At 42.7% G+C, this 24,504-nt stretch overlaps 1 protein-coding gene across 2 annotated transcripts; it reads left to right on the top strand.

The window, feature by feature from the left end:
• Positions 1 to 6,101: 6,101 nt before the first annotated feature.
• CYP24A1 (cytochrome P450 family 24 subfamily A member 1) lies at positions 6,102 to 24,095 on the top strand. 2 transcript variants are annotated; one of them, XM_073682756.1, is made up of 12 exons: positions 6,102 to 6,495; positions 8,077 to 8,267; positions 12,088 to 12,181; positions 12,480 to 12,576; positions 14,132 to 14,223; positions 14,499 to 14,610; positions 15,496 to 15,641; positions 15,825 to 15,991; positions 18,301 to 18,379; positions 20,355 to 20,552; positions 21,393 to 21,510; positions 23,307 to 24,095. In XM_073682756.1, exons 1-11 carry the CDS (start codon positions 6,253 to 6,255, stop codon positions 21,501 to 21,503), a joined length of 1,530 nt encoding a protein of 509 aa, XP_073538857.1. In that variant the 5' UTR covers positions 6,102 to 6,252; the 3' UTR covers positions 21,504 to 21,510; positions 23,307 to 24,095. The 2 variants fall into 2 exon arrangements, with proteins under 2 accessions (XP_073538857.1, XP_073538858.1); XM_073682757.1 differs by lacking the exon at positions 6,102 to 6,495 and adding an exon at positions 7,216 to 7,903.
• Positions 24,096 to 24,504: the final 409 nt, after the last annotated feature.

Genomic DNA, 24,504 nt, shown 5'->3' with positions numbered 1-24,504 from the left:
TATGCTGCTGTGTATATAGTATATATTGTGGAATCCATGCTATATACACTGTCGCATATCTCTACACTATATAGTATATACACAGCTCAACTCTATATTCCCTAACACCGTATATATTGTGGAGCTGTGTACGTTGTATATACTCCTCCTGTCCTGTATACGTGGTGTAAATCTCAGTATCTGCTCTTATTATGTATGTGTGTATATGTATATATTTGTACGTTTGTGTGTGTGTGTGGGCATATAAATATATATATATATTAAATAAGTTTTGTCTATAAGGGCCATGAAAGGGGTATAATACTGGGTATGACCCCGCCATGTATGCCATCCCATATTTTATGCTTTTACAGACAGCGGTTTTTCCTCTTTCACACATACAGTACAGACCAAAAGTTTGGACACACCTTCTTATTTAAAGATTTTTCTGTATTTTCATGACTATGAAAATTGTACATTCACACTGAAGGCATCAAAACTATGAATTAACACATGTGGAATTATATACTTAGCAAAAAAGTGTGAAACAACTGAAAATATGTCTTATATTCTAGGTTCTTCAAAGTAGCCACCTTTTGCTTTGATGACTGCTTTGCACACTCTTGGCATTCTCTTGATGAGCTCCAAGAGGTAGTCACCGGAAATGGTCTTCCAATAATCTTGAAGGAGTTCCCAGAGATGCTTAGCACTTGTTGGCCCTTTTGCCTTCACTCTGCGGTCCAGCTCACCCCAAACCATCTCGATTGGGTTCTGGTCTGGTGACTGTGGAGGCCAGGTCATCTGGCGTAGCACCCCATCACTCTCCTTCTTGGTCAAATAGCCCTTACACAGCCTGGAGGTGTGTTTGGGGTCATTGTCCTGTTGAAAAATAAATGATGGTCCAACTAAACGCAAACCGGATGGAATAGCATGCCGCTGCAAGATGCTGTGGTAGCCATGCTGGTTCAGTATGCCTTCAATTTTGAATAAATCCCCAACAGTGTCACCCGCAAAGCACCCCCACACCATCACACCTCCTCCTCCATGCTTCACGGTGGGAACCAGGCATGTAGAGTACATCCGTTCACCTTTTCTGCGTCGCACAAAGACACGGTGGTTGGAACCAAAGATCTCAAATTTGGACTCATCAGACCAAAGCACAGATTTCCACTGGTCTAATGTCCATTCCTTGTGTTCTTTAGCCCAAACAAGTCTCTTCTGCTTGTTGCCTGTCCTTAGCAGTGGTTTCCTAGCAGCTATTTTACCATGAAGGCCGGCTGCACAAAGTCGCCTCTTAACAGTTGTTGTAGAGATGTGTCTGCTGTGTGGCATTGACCTGGTCTCTAATCTGAGCTGCTGTTAATCTGCGATTTCTGAGGCTGGTGACTCAGATAAACGTATCCTCAGAAGCAGAGGTGACTCTTGGTCGTCTTTTCCTGTGGCGGTCCTCATGTGAACCAGTTTCTTTGTAGCGCTTGATGGTTTTTGCAACTGCACTTGGGGACACTTTCAAAGTTTGCCCAATTTTTCGGACTGTCTGACCTTCATTTCTTAAAGTAATGATGGCCACTCGTTTTTCTTAACTTAGCTGCTTTTTTTTTGCCATAATATAAATTCTAACAGTCTATTCAGTAGGACTATCAGCTGTGTATCCAACTGACTTCTGCACAGCACAACTGATGGTCCCAACCCCATTTATAAGGCAAGAGATCCCACTTATTAAACCTGACAGGGCACACCTGTGAAGTGAAAACCATTTCCGGTGACTACCTCTTGAAGCTCATCAAGAGAATGCCAAGAGTGTGAAACGCAGTCATCAAAGCAAAAGGTGGCTACTTTGAAGAACCAAGAATATAAGACATATTTTCAGTTGTTTCACACTTTTTTGTTAAGTATATAATTCCACATGTGTTAATTCATAGTTTTGATGCCTTCAGTGTGAATGTACAATTTTCAAAGTCATGAAAATACAGAAAAATCTTTAAATGAGAAGGTGTGTCCAAACTTTTGGTTTGTCCTGTATGTTCCTCTTCGTAGATACTGCTGAAAAATAATAAAAGAAAGAAAATATACTTAGAAGATCCGGCCAAGGAGCATAGTCAGAGACAAGACTAGTCCAGCACTGCCCCTGCCCGGCTTCTCCCAGTGCTGCTGCAGGTGATTGACAAGTCTTTCACGTAAATATTGAGAGACCTGTCATCCACCAGGAGCTGCGCTAGGTAGAGCCGGCCAGTGGCAGCACAGGACTAGTTTAGTCTCCAACTATGGTTGCCTTTAAGCCTGTTGTTCTACCCAAATGCACCAGAAAATCAGGGTATGTTTTCTGTGGTATTACATAGGACTGCAAGTAACACCTGCTACATTGGAGGCGTATCTAGGGGGGGCAGGCTGGGCATCTGCTCCAGGGGAAGCCGGCAGGTGGGTGCAGTCAGGCCGCTTAATGCGGCGGTCCGAGGTTTCTTCCCCAGCAGCTGCATTCTGCTGTCCCCCGGAGATCTACTGTGTGTGGTGGAGGAGAATTACTGTGTGGGGGAGATTTACTGTGTGTGGTGGGGGAGATTTACTGTGTGTGGGGGGCAATTTACTGTGTGTGGTGGGGGAGAATTACTGTGTGTGGGGGGAGATTTACTGTGGTGGGGGAGATTTATTGTGTGTGGGGGAGATTTACTGTGGTGGAGGAGAATTACTGTGTGTGGGGGGATATTTACTGTGTGTGGGGGGCGATTTACTGTGTGTGGTGGGGGAGAATTACTATGTGTGGGAGGGAGATTTACTGTGGTGGGGGAGATTTACTGTGTGTGTGGGGGGAGATTTACTGTGTGTGGTAGGGGATATTTACTTTGTGTTTGGGGGATATTTACTGTGGTGGGGGGAGATTTACTGTGGCGGGGGAGATTTATTGTGGAGGGGAGGGGTGGGGGAGATTTAGTTTAACATGGGGGGAAGATTTGAGGACAGAAGTTTGGGGAACAATAAAGAAACAGGTGCAGACACAATATGGGGAGCGGGTGAAATTTGAAGACACAGTATGAGGAGCAATAGGGAGATGGGGGCCATGTATGAGAAAACGGTATGGGGGTATGGGGGGGTGGGTGCAGACACAATATGGGGAGTCGGGGGGATGTGTGAGGAGGCAGTATGGAGAGTGAGAGGGTAAACGTATGAGGAAGGAGGGAGAAACATATGAGGAGACTATTGAGGGGAATAGTGTGAGGAGACAGTATTGGGGGAGAAAAGTGTGAGTGGGCACAGAATAAAGACTGAGTAATATGGGGGGGTACCATTGGGTGACAGTGTAAGGGCACAGCCAGGAATGGACAGTAAGCCAAGGAGGGGGAGTGTGATGAGGGGGCACAGTATAGAGACTGGGCCCTATAGGGGGGACATAGTGTGAGAGGATAGTGTGAAGAGGGGGCCCAGTACGGAAAGTAGAGGGCAGTGTGGAGGGCATGTACCATAAGTGAGAGAGTGTGTGGAAGTCATATTTTTTGCAGGGAATATAGTGAAGGGCAATTATTTATTCAGGGGCTCAGCATAAGGCAAATATTTTTATTCAGGAGCATTATAATGACACTGCTATTTTTACCATGTGGGGATGTGCTGCAGAAGACCGGAGAAGATGGAAGTCTGCAGAGACAAGTGGTGGGTGAGAAAAGTCATCATGGAGTCTAGACAAGATGAAGAAGAAAAGAAAGAGAATTACTCCAATCAGAGACAATGTCATCTATCAGGTACCTGGTTGTAAATGTTTTTTGTGATATTGACTAATTCTCATATTTTTATTTATGTTAGGAGCATTATTGGAGTTGTCCAAGTTTGTGATGATTCTGCAGTCATTCTATGTGACTGCAGACTTCTGAATTCTCACAGTTTGCACTGCACGCTGTCAGGATTCTCTCGTGTCGGCAATTTACATACATGCGGTCATGTGCTGACTAAACATGCATGGCCTCACTCAATGAAAATGAATTGAGCGAGGCCGGACACGTCTAGTCGGAATGTGGCCAGAATGATACAAATCGTATACTTGTGCAAGGGAGAATCCTAAAAGTGTGCAGTGCATGCGCTGTGAGAATTCAGAAGGCTGCGGTCACCTAGAGTGACTGCAGACTTTCATCTCAAACCTGGACAAGCCATTTAATTATAAAATGAAGCCCTGTAGCCAATCCTAACAGCGTGTAATATACTCACTGTCAGGATTCAGCTCTGGTTGCAGATTCCAGCAGTCATCACACGGCCACTTCACTCATATGTGATTTTCAATCTTGCGGTCACCTGACAATGAGCTTCTCTTCCTGCTTCTCTCAGTTTTTCACTGAACATTGAGAGAATTAGGCTATGTGCCCACGATGCAGAAATGAAGCAGAAAATTTCTGCAGCATTTCTGCATCTCCCTGGCAGAAAAAAACGCATGCAGATTGTGCATGCGTTTTTCCTGCAGAATACATGCGGATCCACATGCGGGTTCACATGCGTTTCCGCATGCAGATTGACAAGCACTTTCCAGGCGATAGCATCACTTGGAAAGTGCTTGACAACTAGGTCACACTGTATAAATCCATGCAAAGAGCATGGATTTATACAGTGTGAACCGTAAAAATTAAAACAAATAAAGCTATACTCACCCCCGAGGCCCCGGCGTGGCTGCAGCGCTCGTTCCTGTCTGGTTCCCGGCTGCCGGCATATCGCGAGACAGAGCGGTGAAGGGCCTGCGGTCACATGACTGTGACGTCACCGAAGGTCCTTCAGCGCTGCTGGCATTCAGAGAGAAGACGCCGGACAGGTGAATATAAACTTTATTTGTTATTTTATTCTTTTTTTACAGGTACAATGGTACCCAGGTCTGGAGGAGAGTCTCCTCTCCTCCAGAACTGGGTACCATCCGCACATAGAAACGCATAGAAGCCGCTTGTAAAAATGTACAGTCGCGGTTTCTGTGCGTCTCAATGCAAGTCAATGGCGGGAGTTCCGCTGCACTTCCGCAAAATTAAATGACATGCTGCGGATTTTTGTACGCAGCATAAACGCTGCGGAAAAATCCGCAGCATGTGCATAGAACATGCGGAATCCCCTTGGGGACCATGGGGAGCGGATTACCTAGCGTTTCACAAGCGTTTCCGCTGCGGAAATTCCGCAGCATAAACGCTTGAAAAACGCTATGTGGGCACACAGCCTTAGGGAGAGCAGCTCATCGGCATGTGACTTAGGCTATGTGCGCACGTTCAGGATTTGATGCAGACATTTCTGCAGCGGAAAATCCGCAGCGTTTTTGATGCATTTTTTTGTATGTTTTTGCCTGCGATTTGCCATGCGTTTTTTCCAATGCATTGTATAGGCAAAAAAGTGGAAACGCACAAAGAATGGACATGCTGCGTTTTTTTCTGAACATGAAATCTGGTCAGGAAAATTCCTGATCATGTGCACAGAACTTGCAAAATGTCATAGGAAGTCATGGGATAAGGTATGCAATGCTTTGGCCCATTTCACGTTGAAAAAATGCACCAAAAACGCACCAAAAACGCACCATGTGCACTTAATCTAAATGTGCTAATCGCATGTGTGCTTGTTATATGTGGCGTTACATAGGACTGCGGGTAACATCTACTACATTATATGTACTCAAAGGGTTATCACTGTGTTATCTGTGACGTTACATAGGACTGCAGGTAACATCTACTACATTATATGTCATCAGGGAGCTGTAACTGTGTTACCTATAATGTTGCATAGGACTGCAGGTAAACTTTGTGTATTATTGTGATGCGCAGGTTGAGCTCTGCTACCTGTGCACACATAGCTGCTGATGCACACACCCTGCACCCACAGGTGTATTGCGGCCTGTGCTGTGTGGGTTAATCCCCCCCAGGTGACTGAGTGCAGCCCTTCTACACATGACACATATCAGCTCTTCACTATTGTCACATTAACAAACAAAGTATCAAAGGGAAAAAAAATGAACTTTTCAGGGCTGTGAGGGTGGAGCCTGTGTGTGCTGACCAATCAGGAGAGATCTGCTGGACAACGCCTTGATCCTGGGATTTGGCTGCAGCCAGGATTTCTCCTGCCAGGAAAACAGCCCTATAATGAACTCAAACAACTAGAGCACCTTGTGACGCGCCACGCCTCTCCCATTGGCTGGGGGTTGTATACAGGCAGCTATTCCTGTCACCCCTGCTATATCTATATATACCATAGCACAATGCAGCCTCATACATCTGCTCCTCTAAGAGCTGCCACCCCATCCAGGGCTAGAACTGACCAACCCCCTGCACAATGGCTGCAAGAGTCAAAATGTGGATGATGATGAAGGCTAGGGGCATTAGTGTCCACCACAGCATCCCTAACCCCACAGTGACCTGTGACCTGAAATCCCAGGAGCTCCCTGTGACCCCAACACCTCCATCCTCCTGCCCATACGCCCTGTCTGCACTGCCTGGCCCCACCAACTGGCCCATCCTGGGGAGCCTGGTGGACATCCTGAGGAAAGGAGGACTGAAGAGGCAGCACCAAGCGCTGGTAAGTATGTGATATAATGTGACGTAATAAAATATTCAACAACGTAGCGTAGAATATATCATGATTAATAGAGAAGATGCCATCATCACATAATGTAATGTATTACAGGTAACATTATTGTATTTATTACATTCAGTGTAACGTATGGGAGAACAATGTAACCTGTGAAGAATAATCAAAAAAATATGCATCACTGAAATATGATGTAAAATCAGGCATAATTCTGATATACAGAGTAGTATAATATTCTTAGGATGGATTCTCATAGAATTCACATGTTATTCTAGAGTTCTATCATTGCTTGTCATATGAATACATTATATTATTGCACATTATATAGTTACATTATGTTATATATTACATGTGTTACATTATACTACATTCTCTTTTACATTGTTACATTGTTTTACACATTATATAATTACATGCTACATTATATTCCTTTCTCTAATATTATTAAATTATATTTACATTTTTGTCTATTTCATCATCTTTTATTATATTATATGTTTACATATAGTTACATTACACTATATTATATTACATTCTGTTATATCATTTTATTACATTGTTACGTTATATTATGGCATGTGGTGCTACATTATACTACATTCTCATATTATTATATTATCCCATGTGGTGTTACATTATGTTTATATTACATTATCTTGTTACCTTTGTTAAATAATCAGATTACATTTTCCTGCTTCTGCTTAATGTCAACATTTCTAATCTACCATGAGAGAATATGTTACTAACTGATCTCTGTGGTAGTGAAAGGGTAAAAATGGAGAAAATTAACTTAGTTATAAGAGAAAAGACAAGTGGGGAGGAAGTCTTAAAGAAAATGAAGATGAAAGCAAAAAAGAACAAGAGGGGGAGGAAAAGTCAAAGAAGTAGAAGAATAGAAAATGAAGATGAAGTTGATAGGAATGTGCCACAGGATGAGAAGGAGAAAAGAAACAAGAAGGTGAGGAAGGAAAAAGGGGGTTGATAAAGAAACAGAGCAGGGAAAAAGAGTAGAGGCAAAGAATTAAGAGGAAAGAAAATGAAGACGAAGACGATGCTAAAGAGAACAACAAAAAGAAAGGAAACTAAGGAGAAAGAGGAAAGGAGGAAGAAAGGAAATTAAGGAGGAGGAGGAAAAGAAGAAGAAAAGAAATGACAGAGAATGATGTAAAGAAGAATTAAAGAAACCAAGGAGAAGGAGAAAAAGAGGACGAAAGGAAACTAAGGAGAAGGAGGAAAAAAAGAAGAAAGGAAACCTAGGAGAAGGAAAAAAAAGAAGAAAGGGAAGCCAAGGAGAAGGAAAAGAAGAAGAAAAGAAACTAAGGAGAAGAAGTTAAAGGGAAAGAAAGAAGAGGAGATGAAAAGGAAGGAAGACAAGGAGATAAAGATGATAATGAAGGTAAAGGAAGTGAACCAGAATATGAGACTAGTTAGGGGTAAGAGGAAATAAAAACTAAAAGAGAATGTTACCTTTTCCCCGGGTCTAGATTCCTCTTGAGGGGTACACAAGGGTCCCTACTGTGTATTAGGATGTCACTATTGTGTCTTATAACAAGGCTTTTGTCCCTCCAGGCTGGGTACCACAAGCAGTTTGGGAAGATATTCCGCATGAAGCTCGGCTCTTTTGACTCAGTCCACATCGGAGCCCCCTGCCTGCTGGAAGCTCTGTTCAGGGAAGAAAGCAATTACCCCAAAAGGCTGGAGATCAAGCCATGGAAGGCGTACAGAGACTACCGGCAAGAAGCCTATGGACTCCTGATACTGTAAGTCTATGTGATTGAAGAGACCAGCAGTTCTCGCTTCTAGGGTTCCCCTAAGTACTATGGTCATCATAGAGCTGTAGGAATCTGTGATATTGTTACAATGTCATAGCTTAGATGGGGGAATTGGGGTATTGGTGCAATTATCCCCAATAGCACTGTCCGGGATCTGGGAAGCTGAGATCTAGGCTGCAGGGTTCATACACTGGAGAGCTGCTCCACCTGTTCTTCTACCTGCAGGACTGATACATTTCTATGTCTAGAAGATACAACATTGGGGCAGATTTATTTTCACAGTCTTAGACCAGGCAGATTTATCACAGTGGCACAGGCATCATCTGGCTTTCCAGATGTGACAGCTGATATTGGCAGCAGAGGATGAGCCCTGTTGGAGATTTACCAGTGACTTTTGGGTTGTATGATTATGGGGAATGGATCACTGCCCTCATCATCCTGGATCTTGGGTGTATCACCTGCACATGATCCATGTGAGCTGCCACATGCAGATGTTGTTTTTCTTGCAGCTCTGGTTGTGAGTCAGCATCACTCACTTCTCACTTCTGAATTTTCCCTTTCACCATCCGAGAAACTCAGGAGGAATAAGAAAATTTGATCATTGTATAATGAGAGGTTCTGCAACTTTGTGCTTGAATTTCTCACCATTTTCAAGGTCTCTACTGTCAGTGAATACGCTCATTTATTGATTACATCCAGAGACTGAGCACAGCTGAGAGTTGGTAACAGTGTGTCAGTGTAGACATTCCTCTGTGAGATAATCACAGCTCCAGCACAAATTTCTGTTCTGCCTGCACTCTACACACTCACCTAAACAATCAGACAAGCAAACAGCTCTGCAAGTGTCTCTGACTGTAAAAGGGCCCAGCAAGCAGAGATCTTAACAATGGGGAGAAATTATTTTTGACGCCTAAAGGGGGCCATGTAGAATGTTCAGGAGTATGCAATGGTCAGCACCCCTACTGCTCCCCTGACGGATGGGATGGGGATGCAGCACCCCAGCGAACCTGATGTTCCCTTCATTGTTTACCCAGCTCATTTCTGCACTAGTAACAATATGAAGCTGATTTGGTGGGGCAAGACTTAGACCCTCAAGGATTTAATATTGATGGTGTATTATAAGGATAGGCCATCATTTTGTACCAACGGATGCCCTCTTTAGGCTATAAAACGACATATTGCAGCATAGGATGTAATGATTTTCTTTGGTGGTGCGTTGTCACCTGTGGCACAGGGTTTCATATGTTTTCAAATTTGTTGGATTTTCTGTCGCTGGTCGCAAGTCGCCCGAGACGCATTTGAAATAGTCTTCATTGCAAGTCGTCCGCAAACACAATTGACAGTCTTCATTGCAAGTCGCCCGCAAACACACTTGCCATAGTCTTCAATGCAAGTCACCAGCGACATGTAACTCATCTGCAACTTGGCAGTGTAATTTACAGCAAAATCAGAGTTCTAAAATAGTTGAGTGACAGCAAGTCACAGACAAGTTGAACAAAAGTTTTTATTGTGCAACTTTTTAGAGTACTACACATGTCACTGTATAGCCCATACACGTCAAACTCTGGCCCGCGGGTCATATCTGCCACGCAGGGTGGTTATATTTGGCTCGCGACACAAGAACAATCACCCCTATGTGGGGCCATTATTCTGTATGGAGGACTATTTGGGGTCATTATACTGTATGGAGGACTATGTGGGACCATTATTATGTATGGAGGACTATGTGGGGCCATTATACTGTAAGGAGCACTATGTGGGGCTCATTATTCTGTATGGAGTACTATGTGGGGCCCATTATACTGTATGGAGGACTATGTGGGGCCATTATTCTGTATGGATGATTATGTGGGGCCATTATTCTGTATGGAGGACTATGTGGGGCCCATTATACTGTATGGAGGACTATGTGGGACCATTATTCTGTATGGAGGACTATGTGGGGCCCATTATACTGTATGGAGGACTATGTGGGGAACATTATTCTGTATGGAGGACTTTGTGGGGCCCATTATTCTGTATGGAGAACTATTTGGGGCCCATTATACTGTATACTGGTTGGCCCTAGACTTTGTCCAAGTTTTTCATTTTGGCCCTCTGTGTGTTTGAGTTTGATATCCCTGGTATAGCCCAAGCCTGAACTGTACACAGGCAGAGCAAAACTCCATGTATACCAGTGCAGACTAGGTCATGTTCACACGTTGCGGATTGGGACACACAAATCCAAAATAAATAAAGAAAAAGTTTTTTTTTTCTCCTGCTCACCTGTCCCTTTGTGCCTGGCCACAATCCCAAAGAGTCCAATTCAATACGAAAAAATCCGGCACCAAAGCGAAATGTTCCAAAGCTTTGTTCCAAAAAATTCTTATATGTAAAAACACAATAGGTTATGATTAAGGGGCACATACAGCCCTGAAACGCGTAAACCAGTGTCCTGGGACCTTGCTATATCAAGCCCTCCACCTCCAAAATGTTTGCCTGTGTTTTTACATAGAAGAATTTTTTGGAATAAAGCTTTGGAACATATCGCTTTGGTGCCGGATTTTTTCGTATTGAATTATACAAATCCATAAGTGTTACTTGTGGATTTTATTGCGTATTTGGCTGCAGATTTCGCCCTCCATAGCAAAGCAATGAATAGTTTGAAATCTGCACAAGAATGAGCATGCTGCAGATTTCACATCCGCACCATGCTTTTATTTTGTGCTGAATTTTTTTTTTCTGGCCCCTGTGCAAGAACAATATATGGGCCCTTTGCAGTCCAATAGCTCCTCATAATGCACAATTCCTCCTGCTTTGGAGGTGGTAGTGGCCCCCTTACCTCTTGGGCCCCTGTGCGGCTGCACAGATTGCACCAGTGGTATGTCCGCCCCTGTACAGGTCCTCGTCCATGCACCATGTTTTCACACCCAGCTTCCAGGGAGGTCGCCCATTTGCAAAGTCTGGATAAACTGTGAGGAGACGTTGCCACATATTTTTCCACTTAGTCATGAAAGAAATGAATAGAGATGAATTCTAAACATGGAGGGACAGGAAAACCAGCTCCACCAACATCCAGACAGAGACGAGCAGCGCGGCGAGGTGACGGCACAGACGTAATATTATTCTAACTGTCTCTGAAATCCTGCGGTGCCGTCTTTATTTGTACAAGACTCATTAGGAGATCTAAGAGCATCAGCAGCACAAATCCCTCCTGTCATGATGGTTTGTTACAATGTGTCAGTCAAGGTCAAAGATAGTCTAGAGTTTGGGATGTTTACCTCACTGAGGATTCTTTGGGCTGGATGCAACTGTAACAAACCCTCTGCTGCTAAAACTATTAGGTCAAGAGAAGTTTTCAGCTTTTAGATATAAGCAAGAGTGTGCTCATTCACTGCCAGCTAGCAGAGGTCTTGGAAATAGTGAGAACTAGAAGAAAGTCTGTTAGAAAGTTGCAGCTTCTCACTATACTATATATGGCCACGGCCCCACTATCAGTATTCAGTCAGTATTTGGTCAGTATTTTTTCACAGGAGTGGGAGCTAAAACCAGGAGTGGGTGATAAATGCAGAATTGGTGACTTGTTTCTATTATACCTTTTCTCTGATTGTTCCTCACCTGGTTTTGGCTCCCACTTCTGAGAAAAAATACTGACCAAATACTGACCCAATACTGATAGTGGGGCAGTGGCCTTAGATGCATTTACATAGGAGCAGGGATCCGGTGGGGTGAGGTGTCCGGCCCCATGTCATTATTGGTAGGGCAGCCATATTGGCAGGATTATAGGTTGGTGGGGCTCAGTGTAATCCTGCCTTTCCTCTCCATTTAGAGAAGGTAAAGACTGGCAGCGGGTCCGCAGCGCCTTCCAGCAGAAGTTGATGAAACCGTCGGAAGTTGGGAAATTAGACACCAAAATCAATGAGGTAAAATTCTGCTACCCAATCTGGAAATCCGGGTGACAACCAATATGGCCTCTATGTGAGCTGATACCCAACGTTCTCAGGCTTACAAATAGCAAATGTAACCAAGTGTTAGATCATGAACAGATCTGACCGTACAATGGAGGGGTCTGGGAAATCTAGTGGGAAACTGTGATGGAGGCCACGTTGCTACTGGAGACACAGAGCAGAGAAGTGTCACCACCACTGACCCAATAATGGGCACATAACAGGACTTCATGATTCCGGCTGCTTTATATCTTTCTCTCTTTTTCTCCTGCAGGTGATGGAGGATTTTATCCAGAGGATTGACAGTGTCCGTACAGAGGAGGGAAGGATCACAGACCTGTACTGTGAGCTGAACAAGTGGTCGCTGGAGAGTAAGTCCCTATTATACCACGGCCCGAGCTGTGCTGATGAGGGGATCACTGAGTGAGCGGAAATGTGGTGATCAGACGTCACCCAGCTTTCCCAGGAACAGATAAACTAAGGAATGGTTTAATAGTATTTATAAGAACTTCACAGAAGATGATAAGTAAAAGATTTCTAATATATTCATATATATATATATATATATGTGTATGTCACATGCTTATATATATATACTGCATATACCTGTATATATATATACACTGTATATATATATATATATATATATATATATATATAAATGTGTGTGTATATAATTATACATTGTAGTATATATTTGAAAAATGATTATACATCTATGCAATATATTATACATATAACACGATTCTATATTTATAAATTATCTATATACATTCTTTATGCATTCCTATATTATACCCGTACAGTATATGTAATGTCTATATGTCACATCATGTAATTAGTTGTCTACCGTATATTAGGCTAAAAGTGATTTTTGCAATCGGGGTTACAGTAAAAGTTTTGCACAGTTTGGCTATTCAAAACTAAAGAAAAAAGGGTTCATATACACCATGCGTAAGGTAATTTTATTATAGTATGTAGTCAAATATTTATTAGTTAATATGATAAAAGAAGGAGTAATTAATAAGAAAACCACAATGGAAAAATGACAACAAGACCTCGGGGACTATAAAGGAGGACGAAATCATTAAACTGTAATCATGATGCCATAAATGGAGTATTTGGATGTATTATAAAGTAATGTCAGGGTAAACAATATATATCCAACATCATGTTTATATATGCACTGCAGCTCTTTCACTTAAATGTGATGTCATCAGGGGGCAGTGATAGAAGTAGGGTGAGTGACAGCAGCTCTGACCCCTGATGATGATCCTTTGCAGGGCAGTGACATAAGTTGTATAACTGCAGTCAATCCCCCTGCTACTATCACCACCGGACCCTGATGATGTCCTGTTTCAGGAGGGGTGATAGAAGCTGTATGGAAGTGACTGCGGAGCCATCCTCCTATGACATCCCATTTGCGACTCCCCTCAAATGAAACATCACAGGAAGTAAAGAAAGAAAACAGTTATAGGGATGAGCTATATAGGGATAACAGTAGCAAATTTTCAAATAAAGCAAATTAAAAAAAAGTGTTTGGCTTAAATATTGATATTTATACAGGGCATTTTATGTATCAGACAGCCCCTTTAACTTTGATGTGGTGTGCAGTCATAAATCAACTGAGAGGAGGTCAAAAAATACAGATAAGAGAGTTACAAACTCCCTGTCAGACTCACTGATTGATTCTTTGTTAACTCATTCTGCAGCCAGCAAAAAAACAGTGCAGGACAAAGGCTATGGAAGGTAAACGGTGAAAATCTTTTAATAAATCCCAATTGCAAAAATGATTTTTAGCCCAAAATTCATGCAATAAAATAAAAAAAGTAAACTTTATTACTTATATTTCGCCCTGTTTGTAAACATTTATAGAATCACACCTCTTATATCACATGTATATTTTAACCCTCATTCCTTTTTCAGGTATTTGTCTTGTCCTCTATGAGAAAAGATTTGGATTTTTGCAGCCCAATCTTGGAGAAGAGGCTCTGGACTTCATCACGGCCATAAAAACAGTAAGTCACGTATCCCTGATAATACCTGCGATTCTCCAGGGAGGAAAGTGGGAACAACCTGATAAAGAAGAATTAATCCCTTGCTGTTTTTTCATTTTTTTAATATAAATTAGTCATACCAGTGGCTATTAAATTTTGTAATAAGTATCTTGGGATCGGTGCCTTCTTTGTACTGATGTTATATTCAACTATCCCTACATAAGTATAACGCTCAAGTGTACATTATAATGGCTCATGTATCACTGCCCTGGCTGTAATCCTGTTCTCTTTGGCAGATGATGAGCACATTTGGGCTGATGATGGTGACCCCGGTGGAATTGCACAGAAGCTTAAACACAAAGATTTGGAAAAATCACACCGAAGCCTGGGACAGCATCTTCAGAACTGGTGCGTTATAGACCCAACTCCTTCAGCTTGTCACACACTACATGATGATGGATGTATTGCTGAGATAGGCTTAGATACACAAGTCACCTGAACTTATCATGCATTGTAGGCTTAAACAATCATTCCTAAAATTACAAGTTATCCCCGATCCACTGTCACTCAGTTTTTTCCAGCAGTCCCATGAATGGATCAGAGGTCGAGACTGTGTGCCTCCGCTACATTCAAGGTAGGACTCCAGTGTCCAGCTCTTGAGATCGCTGGGGGTCCCAGTGGTCGGGCCCCAGTAATGATCAAGTTATCCCCTATCAAATTGATAGAGGATAACTTGTTATTTTGGGAATAACTCTTCAAATGCAGCCATTCAGCAGAACAGATTGTATCACACATGAAAAGCTGAGATACTACAGTTCATCCGACAGTATTACATGAAAGGCTTAGATACATAGCTCAGCACACAGTGTTACATATGATAGGCCTAGATACAACTATAAGCAGACGTGTGATAGGATTAGATACAAAGCAGCAAACAGTATCACATATGGTAGGATTTGATATTGTAATCAGCAGATGATATCACACATAATAGGATTAGAGACCTTATTTAACAGTATCACACATAGTAGACTTTGATACAGTATTCAGCAGACAGTATCTCACATTATAGTCTTGGGCTCTGTTCACATGTCAAATGTCTGTAAAGGATCTTGTACTGGAACGTTTATTTTTGTTTTTGTCATCCCAAAACTGAAATAACTAGTAGACGTGTGAACCGAGCCTAAGATGGAGAATAGTTTCTCCTTGGCATGTAAGCTGACGCTCTTTACCATGTGTTTCTCTCCTGGTGGTCTCATATACTCTGGATCTCATTCCTCTCTTACTCCACAGCCAAGTGTCACATTGACCGGAGACTGATGAAGCTGTCATCTAAGGACAATGAAGACTTCCTCTGCACCATCTACAAGGACAGCAAACTGTCCAAGAAGGAGATGTACGCCACCATCACCGAGATGCTGATCGGAGCCGTTGAGACGGTATGAAGGCTTTACCCTCCATTATCAGCAGTGAAAGAGCTGATGTGACACAGAGTCGGACACACGCCGCCATGTGACCACCGACATCCGCTCCCGTGGGACTCAGTGACGTGTACAATTTATGTGACTCCATGTGTTTGCTGAATTTGGTGCGATTCATCTCTTTTGCACTTCCACTTGCAGACGGCAAACAGCTTTCTTTGGGCCATATTTAATATTTCCCGTCATCCGACCATTCAAAAGAAACTTTATGACGAGATTCAGAGCGTCTTATCCCCGGACCAAGTGCCGACAGCAGAAGATATCAGGAATATGCCGTATCTAAAGGCGTGCTTAAAGGAATCTATGAGGTACGACAGACGAGTCACATTAGGCGCTCGCTCACACCACCGTATTAATCGGATGAGTATTATCTGATGTTTTAGCGGATAGCACTCAGCCCAATGTTATTCTATCGGGCAGTACCGATCAACGTTTTTTTCCTCATACCGATTCGGCATGAGAAAAAAAATCATAGGATGCTACGATTTCATGCGTAAATCAGACGAGACTCGCCCATTCAAGTCTATGGGTTCATGGAAATTATTTGACTGTGCTCGGAGAAATTTTGGCCTCCATCTTGTCCTCACAGTGTTCTCCAATTCTCACATCAAGAAAATCGTAGCACTCTATGCGGACACTCTGATCAGAGTTTGATCAGAGTATCATTAGCATAATCGACCCAATTATTTTGGATTATAGAATCTATGGTTGTACGTGTGACCCTAGCCTATATCTGTAATCGGGTCTTGTACTCCAGTCACATCCAGAGCTGCACCTACAACTCTACTGGGAACCTGTGATCCATTCCCTGTAACATATGCTGTTATATATATATATATAGATAGATATCTGTGTATATATTATTATAGTGTGCGTGTTTATGTGTGTGTATATATATATATATATATATATATATATACACACTGTATATATATATATATACAGTTATATGAAAAAGTTTGGGCACCCCTATTAATCTTAAGCTTAATGTTTTATAAAAATTGGTGTTTTTGCAACAGCTATTTCAGTTTGATATATGTAATAACTGTTGGACACAGTAATGTTTCTGCCTTGAAATGAGGTTTATTGTACTAACAGAAAATGTGCAATCTGCATTCAAACAAAATTTGACAGATGCATAAGTATGGGCACCTCACCAGAAAAGTGACATTAATATTTAGTAGATCCTCCTTTTGCAAAAATAACAGCCTCTAGTCGCTTCCTGTAGCTTTTAATGAGTTCCTGGATTCTGGATGAAGGTATTTTTGACCATTCCTCTTTACAAAACAATTCCAGTTCAGTTAAGTTTGATGGTCGCCGAGCATGGACAGCCCTCTTCAAATGATCCCACATATGTTCAATGATATTCAGGTCTGGGGACTGGGATGGCCATTCCAGAACATTGTAATTGTTCCTCTGCATGAATGCCTGAGTAGATTTGGAGCGGTGTTTTGGATCATTGTCTTGCTGAAAGATCCATCCCCTGCGTAACTTCAACTTTATCACTGATTCTTGAACATTATTGTCAAGAATCTGCTGATACTGAGTGGAATCCATGCGTCCCTCAACTTTAACAAGATTCCCGGTGCCGGCATTGGCCACACAGCCCCAAAGCATGATGGAACCTCCACTAAATTTTACTGTGGGTAGCAAGTGTTTTTCTTGGAATGCTGTGTTTTTTTGACGCCATGCATAATGCCTTTTTGTATGACCAAACAACTCAATCTTGGTTTCATCAGTCCACAGGACCTTCTTCCATAAAGAAATTGGCTTCTCCAAATGTGCTTTTGCATACCTCAGCCGACTCTGTTTGTGGCGTGCTTGCAGAAACGGCTTCTTTCGCATCACTCTCCCATACAGCTTCTCCTTGTGCAAAGTGCGTAGTATAGTTGACCGATGCACAGTGACACCATCTGCAGCAAGTTGATGCTGCAGCTCTCTGGAGGTGGTCTGAGGATTGTCCTTGACTGATCTCACCATTCTTCTTCTCTGCCTTTCTGATGTTTTTCTTGGCCTGCCACTTCTGGCCTTAACAAGAACTGTCCCTGTGTTCTTCCATTTCCTTACTATGTTCCTCACAGTGGAAACTGACAGGTTAAATCTCTGAGACAGCTTTTTGTATCCTTCCCCTGAACAACTATGTTGAATAATCTTTGTTTTCAGATCATTTGACAGTTGTTTTGAGGTGCCAATGATGCCACTCTTCAGAGGAGATTCAAACAGGAGAACAACTTGCAAGTGGCCACTTTAAGTAGCTTTTCTCATATACACCTGGCTATGAAGTTCAAAGCTCAATGAGGTTACAAAACCAAAAAAAGGGCTTTAGTAAGTCAGTAAAAAGTAGGTAGGAGTATTTAAAACAAGAAAATGATAAGGGTGCCCATACTTATGCACCTGTCAAATTTTGTTTGAATGCAGATTGCACATTTTCTGTTAGTACAATAAACCTCATTTCAAGGCAGAAACATTACTGTGTCCAACAGTTATTACATATATCAAACTGAAATAGCTGTTGCAAAAACACCAATTTTAAGAAAACATTAAGCTTAAGATTAATAGGGGTGCCCAAACTTTTTCATATAACTGTATATATAATTTTGTCAATTGTGTGTTCCAGGATAAGCCCCTCTGTTCCATTCACCACTCGCACCCTGGATAAGGAGACTGTGCTGGGAGAATATGTTTTACCCAAAGGGGTAAGTATTCCCACTAATGTAATTGTATAGTCACATAACCAGGACAGATTTCATCCTAAACTATGACGGTTTCCATTCACTGAAAGCAAGCCGAGACAGTCACAAAAAGAACAACTGATACAGAAAGAAATCAAAATACCAGTCATTACCCTGTATGTGCAGAGACTGACCCTCTGGTTTCTGTGTTTTTCTTCTACCCCTTCTGCACCCTGCCCCCTGTATGCGTGACCCTTCAGCCCTCCACCACAGACCCTGTAGCAGTGGCAGGATGTCTGCTGACTTCTCACAGTGCCAGGACCCATCCCCACAGAGCAACACCGCCTGGCAGATCAAGCTGGCAAAGTGTCTGCATGAATTGGCCAAAATCAGCAGAGAAGGGAAATGTTATGTAACAATCGGCTGTTTGATTAAAGGGAGAAATGTTGTTATCAGAGCTGCGCCTGAATTATATCACCGCACTCAGTATACTGCTCCTTGTCCTATCACCCCACATACTCACCGCACTATAGCCCCTGATCAGCACACTGCACCCTGATATATCCTCTGGCTCACTATACTGCACCCTGATATATCCTCCGGCTCACTATACTGCACCCTGATATATCCTTTGGCTCACTATACTGCACCCTGATATATACTCCGGCTCGCTATAATGCACCCTGACGATATATCCTTTGCCTCACTATACTGCATCCTGATATATACTCCGGCTTACTATACTGCATCCTGATATATCCTCCGGCTCACTATACTGCACCCTGATATATCCTTTGCCTCACTATACTGCATCCTGATATATACTCCGGCTCACTATACTGCACCCTGATATATCCTTTGCCTCACTATACTGCATCCTGATATATACTCCGGCTCGCTATACTGCACCCTGATATATCCTCCAGCTCACTATACTGCACCCTGATATATCCTTTGGCTCACTATACTGCATCCTGATATATACTCCGGCTTACTATACTGCACCCTGATATATCCTCCGGCTCACTATACTGCATCCTGATATATACTCCGGCTCACTATACTGCACCCTGATACATCCTCCGGCTCACTATACTGCACCCTGATATATCCTTTGGCTCATTACACTGCACCCTGATATATCCTTTGGCTCATTACACTGCACCCTGATATATCCTCCAGCTTATTACACTGCACCCTGATATATCCTTTGGCTCATTACACTGCACCCTGATATATCCTCCAGCTCATTACACTGCACCCTGATATATCCTCCAGCTCATTACACTGCACCCTGATATATACTCCAGCTTATTACACTGCACCCTGATATATCCTTTGGCTCATTACACTGCACCCTGATATATCCTCCAGCTCATTACACTGCACCCTGATATATCCTCCAGCTCATTACACTGCACCCTGATATATACTCCAGCTCACTATACTGCACCCTGATATATCCTCCGACTTACTATACGGCACCCTGATATATCCTGCGGCTTACTATACGGCACCCTGATATATCCTGCGGCTCACTATACTGCACCCTGATGATATATCCTTTGGCTCACTATACTGCACCCTGATATATCCTCCGGCTCACTATACTGCACCCTGATATATCCTTTGGCTCATTACACTGCACCCTGATATATCCTCCAGCTCATTACACTGCACCCTGATATATACTCCAGCTCACTATACTGCACCCTGATATATCCTCCAGCTCATTACACTGCACCCTGATATATACTCCAGCTCACTATACTGCACCCTGATATATCCTTTGGCTCATTACACTGCACCCTGATATATACTCCGGCTCACTATACTATACCCCTTCCTATTCACTAGCTCACTACACCATTACATCCTATTACCAAGGTTCCCGCTCCCACAACTGCCACTTGCAGTGAGAGGAACCTGTAGTTCAGGTCCATCCTGATTCATGACTACAATGTGCTGACAGTGAGGATTTTGTTGTCCCCTCAAACAGACCGTCCTGACCATCAACAGCCACGTGCTAGGATCCAATGAAGAATGCTTTGATGAATGCAGAGAGTTTCGCCCGGAGAGGTGGCTGCAGGACAAGAACACAATCAACCCATTTGCGTATGTACCTTTTGGAATCGGGAAAAGGATGTGCATCGGCCGACGCCTGGCAGAACTGCAGCTGCAGCTTAGTCTCTGCTGGGTGAGTATCACCTGTGCCCCCAAGGGTCAGTGTCTTGTGTCCCCCCAAAGGGTTGGTGTCTTGTGCCCCCCAAAGTGTCAGAGTCCCATCCCCCCAAGCGCCAGTGTCTTGTGCCCCCCCAAGTGTCGGTCTTTTGTGTTCCCCAAGTATCGATGTATTTTAATCAAACCCATCCTATAAATTAACTTATCCAACAAAAGTGTTCACAGTGGAGTAAAAACTAAAAGTAGAGTTTTTTTAATGTAAAATATACTCTTCTCCAACAACACAAATTGGCGCTAATAGATTATTAATAAACCCCCCAATGCAATGTTTTGGATAGCAGCCATTGCTTGATAGTAATGACACTGGTAAATAAAGAACGTCTTTATTTAACGTAGAAATACAAATCAAGAGTCCCGTGGAGTTGATGTTTCCAGATAAAACCTCAGATTGTGTCCATTGTGGGCGTTCTAGATCTCGTTTCCCCACCGCAGTCCATTAGGCGACCAGTCATGAGATAAATTTATATTAAGAAGACGGGAGAAAAGCCTCAGTCCCTGAGCAGATTAGTGGTTAGTCCAGCACCAGCAACTTATAGGTTAATCGGACATCTGTGGAATTGACTATGAAGAGAGTCTGTATGATAAGGAAACAGTTTAAGAGAGAACAGTCTGTGGTTAAGGGAATTAAATCAGATAAAAAATATAGTTTTAATATTTTATTAATGGTAAACCTTTTGAGCTCTGGCTCACCCACGAGTCCCTTTAAGCTCTCCTCATTAGAACCTTTCCTTACATAAGGATGAGGCTTGATAATGTCGTACTGGCCCTTTAATTGGATGTCTAATCTGTGTTTCAGCTGGTTCGGAGATATAACATTGTGGCCACGGATGATGAACCTGTGGAGACCATTCACTCGGGGACGTTGATGCCCAGCAGAGATCTGCCAGTGGCCTTCCTCAGGAGGTAGATGGGAGGTGAGTCTGGACTGTAAATTTTGGAGACCACTGAGGGGGTTATCATTATTGGATCCCCACTGGGACAGTATGGTGTGGACTCCCATAATCAGTCATTTAAAGGGATAGTTATAAGAAAAGTTCCAAGAAACTTTGTGATCCTGGTTTTATGTAACATTCCTGAGTTGCCCTCTTCCTGGATTATAAGATTGGCATGTACAGCCTCGGAGAACTGGCAGAGGATGGTGGAGCGCTCTTGGCTCAGGCTATGAAGGAGAGTTTATTAACGTCACCCCTACATAAGTAATGAATAGGAACCGGAATTACTGGGGAATGTCCCGGGCATTGGGCCAATAGATGTCCAGGTTATTATCGCAACCTAAAGGGTCTCCACCCAAAATATTGATCCTACACAGTGTGTGGCACAAGGTGCCCACTCCCCAGTAGCCTCTACAACAAACTAACATGGTCCTAAATCTAAAAAATATTCCCATCTCAACTTTTTATGACATATCTACCAGATATTCAATGAACATCCAGTAGATGTGGGTCCAGCATCTATATCATGAACAACGGGCGGTGCCCCCGCAGGTCTCTCCTTTGATTTATATGGGAGTTCTGAAAATTGCTAGGCATTTGTTGGAAGTTCTATACAAAAGAATGGAGAAAGCTGCACATGCATACCCAAATCAATTCTGGATGGTGCATCAAGGAGGCCCTGTTCTCAAGATAGATCCAGGTCATAGTGGTGGGATACACTTCTATCAAACATTAAGGAACCAACCCCATGAATACGGCATAAAAGATTGAGATGCGAATATCCCCTTTCATTTGTCCATTGTATATACAAGGGGCATCTTCCTTCAATATTTCCAGGACCCTGAATGCTATTCAGTTAGTAGAAATCAGGGTGACCACTCCAACTCCTTCAGAACCCTAAATAAGAAGGGTTGTCATCCAGCTTTCCTTTGACTTTGAATGGCATAGAGATCACATTTAGTAAGGGAAGGTGCAGACGAACACATTTTCAGCCCGAGTGCGACCGGACAAAACATTGGATCGCACTTGAACCAAGGTTAATTTATGGGGCAGTACACATGTCCGATATATTCCTCAGACAGAGACTATCTGAGGAAGAAAATCACTGCATGCCTGAGTTTGATCCGATATTCGGATCGCACTGTGCCATGCAAATCCATGAGTGCGTGGAAAACATTGGACTGCACTCGGATGACATCTGAGTGCAGTCTGATTAAAACGGACTGACAGGATGGAGAAGATGAAGACCTTTTTTTCTCGATCTTCTCCTCATCCGAGAGAATTGGATCACACTATGCTGACACTCCGAGTTTGATAAGCATAATCCACTCGATTCTCTCGGATGAGAAAATCTACAGCCGTCTGGCACATGTATTTTCAGCATTAGGGCAGGTGCAATCAGGATCTGGAAAGAGCTGGGTGACAAGGTGACAGTCCCACTAGGGACTTACCTATTCTCCACACCATCAGAGACTCCACAAGAGACTTATCTGCAGTTGATTTTCCACAGTGGAATCCACACCAAACTGGTAAAAATTTGGATTTTCAGCAGTTTCACGTTTTGGACAAAACTCAGCATTGCTGTACTGTGTGGACGAGCCCTATAATCTTCGTTACAAGCTGACTGAATACAGATAATACAGTCATAACGCTATTAGAGTCTCAGGGGTCCCAAGCCCTCACCCTTCCCCCTAAATAAACCAATTATGTAACAAGCAAGGATACAAATGTTCATCTTTCTATGTACTGACTACATTTCCATCATCTCCCATTGACAGGTGTCTGTGTGTTCCCAGCTCTGAGTGGCACGTGAAGTAGACAAGTGAACTGGTCAGTGCTTGTTTCTGCATCTATGCTGGCTGGCACTGGGGTTAATTGACAGCGCTGTCCACGATCCTTGAACCACTGAGATTACACAAGGTGCAGATGAAGTCTAATGCATGAGATCCGCAAAGGTCGGGGTCCTCGTGGTGGAGTGCAGATCAGGGTCGGAGCGTGCTGTATTTACAGACTGTACCAATGTCAATAGTCAATTCTGCTATAAATGGGTCAAGGCTTCGAAGGGACATAGAGGTTTATCTGTGATAAGAGGAAGACACAACAACAGAAACCGCACGTAGCCACACGATTCGGAGGATCGTCACGACTGATGAATGCACTTTGAGTCGAAAACGTTTATTTAAACTTTTTAGTTTATTTTTTGTTTTGGGAAAAGCTAAGCGACAAACATTAGGACCCTAATTTAAAGTTCTATGGAGAATATTCTAAAATCCTGAAAGATAAATCTCTGAAATTTTTCTAAAGTTCATGCACATAAGTCCTCCCACTTGAATGGAAGGCCCTGCCCACATGACTGGAAAGACTCCACCCATGTGACTGGAAAAACTCTAACCACATGACCACACTCCGCCTGGATTTCTGGACTTTTTGAATTCTGACCGATATCAGAGCAGATAATATTGCTGCCGCCTTCTATGTACAAAGTACATGTTAATACCATTTGTAGATTTGTACATAAAATGTTGTTATCTCCAGTCTTATTAAACTTTGTAGATTTTTTCATGTGAGATTGCTGCTTTTTATTCAATAAAGAGACTTATATCTACTACTTGAATATTAACCCTTGGCTGTTGGGGTCTGGATGGGATACAGCCCCTGAGGGCTGGATGAGAGCACAGGATAATAGTGCTAATTGTTCTTCCCATTCAGGAGTGCCCTCTCTGAAACCTATGTGGTTACTGTGTGGCAGCATAACATGGGCACTGTATGGTATTGTCATGAGGCACATGATAGTTCTATTCGGTGGCATTAATGTGCACTATGTAGCCATTACTATAATATAGCTATGTAGCAGTCAACCAGAATGCAGTGGTTTGGAAATCTCTTATAACCATATTGTATACACAACAGATCACAGAACACAGATCAGAAGGTGAATGTCAGACATTTCTCCATTTATTTTTTTTACAATGACTT

This window comes from Phyllobates terribilis, unplaced genomic scaffold (assembly GCF_046119375.1).
Source record: "Phyllobates terribilis strain yellow unplaced genomic scaffold, ASM4611937v1 Scaffold_5__5_contigs__length_657084704, whole genome shotgun sequence".
Taxonomy (NCBI): Eukaryota; Metazoa; Chordata; class Amphibia; order Anura; family Dendrobatidae; genus Phyllobates; species Phyllobates terribilis.
This window is presented reverse-complemented; position numbering and strand designations above follow the sequence as displayed.